The sequence below is a fragment of the Chiloscyllium plagiosum genome, chromosome 37, assembly GCF_004010195.1.
Source record: "Chiloscyllium plagiosum isolate BGI_BamShark_2017 chromosome 37, ASM401019v2, whole genome shotgun sequence".
Lineage (NCBI taxonomy): Eukaryota > Metazoa > Chordata > Chondrichthyes > Orectolobiformes > Hemiscylliidae > Chiloscyllium > Chiloscyllium plagiosum.
Genome location: NC_057746.1, coordinates 15,428,863 through 15,436,221, shown reverse-complemented (window position 1 = coordinate 15,436,221; position 7,359 = coordinate 15,428,863). Strand labels below are relative to the sequence as shown.

The following is a 7,359-nucleotide window of genomic DNA, read 5'->3' as shown; positions in this document are numbered from 1 at the left end:
CCACCCATACCCCTACATTTACCCCTTACCTAACACTACGGACAATTTTAGCATGGCCAATTCACCTGACCTGCACATCTTTGGACTGTGGGAGGAAACCGGAGCACCCGGAGGAAACTCACGCAGACACGGGGAGAACGTGCAAACTCCACACAGTGGGTCGCCTGAGGCGGGAATTGAACCCGGGTCTCAGGCGCTGTGAGGCAGCAGTGCTAACCACTGTGCCACCGTGCCGCCCACTGTGCCACCGTGCCGCACACAAACGTACTCTCTCCTGACCCTCTCGATTGGGGCACTCCATCAGTATTAATCATTCTGAAAAAGGGGCAATCATTTTATACTTTCCCTCTGACATTACAGCACTCCGTCTGTACTGACCATCTGACAGTGCAGCATTTTATCAGTATTGGCTTTCAGTACTGTCCCAGTACTGCGATTCAGATAGAATCCCACATCCATATTACATTCACTCTGACAGTGCAGCAGATACCCATTGCTGAACTCTGATAATGCGGCAGAAACTTTCGACTTACCCTCTGACAGTGAAACACACTCTCACTCTAAGTACTAATCATTTGACCGCGAGCATTCCCTTCGTACTGACAGTGCAACACTGCCTCCATGGTTATTCTCCATCAGTGCAGTCGAGACTCTACTAACCTTCTGACATTGTGGCCCATCCTCAGTTCTGATCGTCTGACTGAGCAGCACAGCTGTAATACTTCCAGCTGACAGTGCAGCGCTCAGTATTGATCCTCTGAAAGCGCTCCTTTAGTATAGGATCTCTGGGAGCATTGCAGCGGTACTGCGAATGAAATAGAGTGGCAAACCCCTATTGTACGCGCTGCAAATCACAGTCTCTGATCCTCTGACAGTGCATTATTCCTTCATAGACATTGAAAGAACTGGGGATGCTGTAAATCAGAAACAAAAAACAGAGGATACTTGCAGTTATATCGTCACTCACTCCCTGTGTGCTAAACGTCTGACTGATTACTCCGTCCGCAGTGATCCTCTGCAGTTTACACATCCCTCAGTACTGAACCTCAGGCTGTGCAGCACACCGTTTCAGCTGTCCCTATGACACTGCGGGACAACCTTAGTACTGACCCTCAGAGAATGGGATACTATGTCATCCTGTTATTACGAATCACCTGACCGTGTAGCAGTTCCTCACTACTGACACTCTGACACTGCAGTATTCACTCAGTACCAATTGTCCAATCGTGCGGCACTCGCTCAGAACTGACCCTTGCACAATGCAGCATTCACTCAATACTTACCATCTGACAGCACTGCGCTCCATCATTACTGATCGTCTGAAAGTGCAGCATTTCTTCATTATTGAAACTCTGACAGTGCAACACACATTCTCGTCTAATCCTCTTAAAGTTCGGCGATCCTTTGAACAGACTTTCTAACAGTGAGACCCCCTGCCATTTCTAGCGTTAACCATCTGACCGTACAGTACTCCCTCACGACTGATCTTCTGTTAGACTAGCACTCCTTTATTAAATGCAGTTTGGCAACACAGTTTGTCCTCAGTCCTGACCTTCTGCCAGTTCAGCACTGCTTCACTGCTTATGCAGTGACAGGAGAAAGTGAGGACTGCAGATGCTGGAGATCAGAGCTGAAAACTGTGTTGCTAGAAAAGCGCAGCAGGTCAGGCAGCATCCAAGGAGCAGGAGAATCAACGTTTCTGGCATAAGCCCTTCTTCAGGAATGAGGAAGGTGTGCCAAGTAGGCTAAGAAAAAAGGTAGGGAGGAAGGACTTGGGGGACGGGCGTTGTGAATGCGATAAGTGGAAGGAGGTTAAGGTGAGGGTGATAGGCCAGAGAGGGGGTGGGGGCGGAGAGGTCGGGAAGAAGCTTGCAGGTCAACAAGGCGGTGCTGAGTCCGAGAGTTGAGACTGAGATAAGGTGGGGGGAGGGGAAATCAGGAAGCTGGAGAAATCTGCATTCATCCCTTGTGGTTGGAGGGTTCCTGGGCGGAAGATGAAGTGAGGGGAGATAGGTATAAGACAGATGTCAGAGGTAGTTTCTTTACTCAGAGAGTAGTAAGGGTATAGAATGCTGTGTCTGCAACGGTAGTAGATTCGTCAAGTTTAAGTGCATTTAAGTCGTCATTGGACAGGCATATGGACGTACATGGCATATTGTAGGTGGAATGGGCTTCAGATTAGTATGACAGGGCGGCGCAACATCGAGGGTCGAAGGGCCGGTACTGCGCTGTAATGTTCTATGTTCTATGTTCTATGAAATAAGTACTCTCTACTGACCTTCTAAATGTGCAGCACTCCCTCCGTACTGATCCTTTGATTATGTGGGACACTCTCAATACTGACCTCTGACAATGCAGGCATCCCTCAGTACTGACCATCTGACAGTGCAGCACTTCCTCCTTACTGACCTGCTGACACAGCAGCACTCCTCCGTGCTGACTTTCTGACAATATATCATCCTGTGAGTAATGATTTTGACCTCACACTGTACTGTCCTTCTGGCAAGGCAAAATTTCCTCTGTCCTGCCACTCGGAAAGTGCCTGCTTTAGTGTGGACTCACCAACATTGCATCAGTCCCTCACTCCTATCTCTTTCAGAAATTTGCACCGCCAAAGTACTGGTCCTTTCCACAGTGCAGCACTCAGTACTGACTCCGTTAATGCAGTGTTTCCTTCATACTGGGTCTCTGGCATTGCACCAATCTCCCAGTACTGAAAAGTAGACAGAGTGGCACACCTTAACACACACATTGTGGCAACTCACACTATCTACTGACCCTCTGACAGTGCGGCATTCCCTCATTACTCAACCTCTGACAGTCAGGAGCTCTGTTTCCAAAACCTCTGATAGTGCGGCCCTCCCCCAGTATGGCTGCTCTAACCATGAGACATTCTCTGATGCAGTTCTGAAAATCTGACTTCCTCATTAATGAAACTCTGATAATGTACCGCTTGCTCTCTACTGTCTCTTTCACAGACCATACTGTTTCAGTACTGACCCTTTGACAATGCAAAACTCCCTCTCGACTGACCTCCTGACAGAGTGGCATTCCGTCAGTTGTGACCCTTCCTGATTAATGACAGTGCCTTCACACTGTAGTGTCTCTCTGGCAGGCCAGTACTCCCTCTGTCCTGACACTCTGAAAATGCAGTACTGCCTCAGTGCTGACACACCAAAGTGCATTCCCTGCCTCCTGTCTCTCTGGCAGACCGGCACTCCCTCTGTACAGATAGTTCCACAGAGTGACGCTGCATTCATACATTCTCCTAACGGCACTGATTCTCAGATAGTGCAGTGTTTCCTTAATACTTGCTCTATGGCACTGCAGTACTCCCACAGTACAGAGAATTAGTACGGTGGTGAACCCTGATTACGTACACTATAAATGCAACTCATACTCTCTACTGAAACTCTTCAGTATGCCCATCCTTATTAATAGCCCTTTGACAGTCAGGGGGTCTCTCTCCTGATCTTCTAATAGTGTGTCACGTCCCTCAGAACAGTAACCATGAGACAGTCTGAGACTGCGGCTCTTCCTCAGCATTGAGCTATTACAGTGAAGCAAACCCTCTCTACTGTCCCTCTGACAGTGCAAAACTTCCACATTAATGACTACTTGACAGTGTAGCATTCACTCAGTTATGAATCTTTGATAGTGCAGAACTGCCTTTGAGTTGTTTCACAAACGGTGAGGCCCACTGATAATTCGGCACTCCATTAGTACCTATCGTCTAAAAGAGCGAGTGTTCACATCATATTTTACTTCTGACAGTTCATCTTTCCTTGTCTGACAGTGCAGTGTTCCCTCATTGTTTGCTCTCTGGCACTGCAGCACTCCCGCAGCACCAAGCCTCAGATAGATTGGCGCACTTTTATTACAAACACTGATAGTGCAGAACACGCTGTGTACTGACCATTTGAAGTACATCACGCACTCCCTTCTGATCCTCTGACAGTGCAGAGTTGACACAGCACTGACCTTTAATAGTGCAGTACTCCCTCAGTTATGAACCTCTGACTCTGCAGCACAGACTCTGTTAATTCAGTACGCACTCTCTACTAACCCTCTGGCAATGCAGCCCTCTCAGTCCTGAATCATTGACATTTCAGCATTCCGAGGTGCTGAGGATGTAAATGCCTTTGTCTCAGTGCCGATTCACAAATAGTGCACCACCTCTCTCCTGACCCTCACACAGTTTGGCACTCCTTTAGTATTAATCCTTTTTATGGAGCGGCGATCACGCAATATTTTTCCTCTGACAATGCATCACTCATGCTGTACTGATCCTTGATAGTGAAGCGATCCCTCTGGCTTTCGAGCATTCCCGCAGAACTCAGACTCAGATAGTGCGCACCCTGCTTACATATACTCTGGTAATGCAGAACTCTTTCAGTCCTGGCCCTCTGACATTTTGGCGCGACCTCAGTGCTGACCATCTGATAGATGTGGCACTCCCTCAGTACTGACTACCTAACAGTGCAACACATCCTTAGCTCAGAACCTCTGACTCTCAGTCCGAATCATCTGAGCATGTACTCTGTACTGACCCTCAGATATAGTAGTTTACGGTTACTACATACATACTGACAATGCAGCACACACTCTTTGCGGACCCATTGCCCTCTGGGGGCGTGGTGCATCCTCAGTATTGACACTCTGAAAATAAAGCTCTCTATTGACCTGCTGACAGTGTGGCACCCTCCCAGTCCTGATGTATGACAGTGAGACATCATCTCATTCTCTCAGGACTAAAAATCTGACCGTACATCTCTCCCTCAGTACTGAAAATCTGACGGTGCAGCACTCAGTGCTGACGTTCGAGGCATCCCATGCCAGCGGATGCACTTCTTCAACAACTGATGCTCTAGCAGTGCAGCACTCCCTCAGTACTGACTGTCTGACAGTGCAGCAATGCCTCAGGTCTGACTCATTTACAGAGCAGCACGTCGTAACCAGTGACGGTCTGACAGTTCAGTGCTCCCGAAGTTATGATAAGTTGGCAGTGAGATCCTCACTCACTCTCTTTGTATGAACTACCTGCCCATGCAGCACTCCCTCAGAACTGAGTCTCTCATAGATCGGCACTTTCTTAATATTCACCATTGACAGTGTAGTGCTCTATCGGTACTGACATTTGACCATACAGTGCTCGCTTTGTGCTGACATTCTGATCATGCAGCGCTCCCTCATTACTGACCCTCGAACAGTCAGTGTTGTCTCAGTATCTACCAACTGAGAGTGCAGTTATTGCTCGTTAAATATTCTCCTACAGTGTATCACTGTCTCATTAGTGCACCTCCGGCCGTGCAGCACTGCCTCATTACTAAAACTCTGGGAGTGCAGGAACTCATGAGCACTTTCTCAGAGAGCTCAAAGAGCAAATGCTCAGGACTTTCTGCACTCCCAACGACAGTGCAGCACTCTATTCAATTTCTTGAATAGACAGATCATAAGGATATAAAAGTCATTGTAATTTTCTTTTGCATTTGGTGTAGAAAACCACTTACTTCGAATGTTTTTGTCATGATTTCGCAATTTATAATAATGGGAAGTTCAGTTGTGCATAACCTACAATGTTCGTTCAACCAGGGATTATGAGTCAAATAGAATTTCTTCAAGTCATTTCCTGAGAAATGTCCTGATGAATATATCACTGATTTTGACGTCATCCATGTAAGCAAATAACCTGGAATAGTCCCGGTCATTGGCAAAAGATAAGAGTCACCTGTTGCCACCCTCATCTCTTCCTCATTTGCTCAGGCAAAAGCCTATCTTTTATTTCATTGAAGTCCCGAGTTTTATCTTCCATTGTGAACACATCATTTATAGAGACGGTCGGCAGTTCAAGAGACCAGTTTAACAATACAAACTATTGTGAACATCCACACGAAGCTTTTTAAACTATTTACATCGATGTTAAGGAAAATGAGAACAAAATGTTTCTAATAGGAGGCCAAGAAAGTAATGTGCTTTGCCTCTAAATATGGGTAGATATAGTTAACTAATCCAATCAGCTGGAAAAACTACGTCCAAATTAAATATCTGCATAATCGACACGGTGTATGAACTTTCTGACTATTTTTCTCAAGTTGACAAAGAGTTTAAAATTTTGCATATGTAGCAAAGACAAATATAAAAGCTTAAAGCCAATATTTTCTGTAGCTTCGCAACCACTTGGGAAATAAAGATCAATACCTCACATCCTAACTGTGAATCTTCCTGCTGGCACACGATTAACTCCTCCGTTCTAAAGACTAAGTTTGTAAAAATATCCGAAAATAGTTCTTCAAACAGATATACAACCACAAAATCAATCTTACTAATATATCCCAACATATCCCGGGCAACAGTTTGTGAGAATAATGTTAGTGGAGTAGATTTCTGGGGTCGTGTTTTTTAGCAGTCCCTGATTACCCCCGCAGGGATCATTGAGACTTTTCGAACAATCAGTTATCGTTTCATAATCACCGTTACCAAGACGAAATTTTAATTCTAGAGCACGACCATCTATCTTCCTCAGAATTGAAGCAGCATCTGAGGAAGCTGCCTGGCCCTATGAATGATTAGTACAGAGAAATGACTACTCTTCCATTGTGATTAATTTAGTGGTAAAACCAATCGTGTTCACATTAACTATCTGCTTTGTGGAGGCATGATCCATTATCCAAAGGATTTGAAAATGTTAAAAAAAAGTTACCTTCAGCAGCTGTCTATAAATAGTTAAAATTTGTTTCTGTTAGTGCATTTTAGTTGGGAAGTTGAGCAAGATTGATATGGTTCATAGTTAGGATCTTTTTAAAAATTTCTTCAAACAGCAGGAAAAAAAAAGCTCCTTTGCTTTGAATTACTTTCAGATAGTTACAAAACTGTGAATGGAAAAATCAGTTTCCTTGCGTAATAAAACAAAAAAAAAGAATTATATTCCAGTTAGTGAGCCAAATTCAGCGCCGTCCCACACTGGCTGATATTGCCAGTATTGCATAATCACAGTGGTTATGGGTTTGAAACCAAATGTTGATTCACATTCGGTACAATTCCAAAATAAAATGCACTCAGTATGAAATTCCCTCAGTGAATACATTTGTCCTTAATTAATCTGTTCATTGATGCGGTTGTACTCATCTGGAATGGATGGAACTTAAACCCAGTTCTCCTCGCTCAAATGCAGGGACACTAGCATTGCACCTCAGAAAGCCCTCTTCGCCTCACCCCCCTCAATGTGCTGATGATTGGTTCACACACTATTCCACTAAGTGCAGTGACTTGATAGATTTCGAAAGTTCTGAGTTACAAAAAGACTTAGTTTGAGTTATCGGAATGGAATTATATTGACAATGATAATTCAGGACATTTGAC

The 7,359-nt window shown here is 45.0% G+C and overlaps 1 protein-coding gene across 1 annotated transcript in view; it reads right to left on the bottom strand.

Moving 5' to 3' along the window:
- LOC122541321 (muscarinic acetylcholine receptor M2-like) overlaps positions 1-1,645 on the bottom strand; it is an 8,835-nt gene extending 7,190 nt beyond the window's left edge. Inside the window, exons 1-2 of the mRNA XM_043677978.1 lie at positions 1,553-1,645; positions 661-914 (exon numbers count right to left, since the gene is read on the bottom strand). Of these exons, the coding sequence (XP_043533913.1) occupies positions 661-670 (10 nt within the window). The 5' untranslated portion in view covers positions 671-914; positions 1,553-1,645. The remainder of the gene's footprint in view (positions 1-660; positions 915-1,552) is intronic.
- Between the last annotated feature and the right edge of the window lie 5,714 nt (positions 1,646-7,359).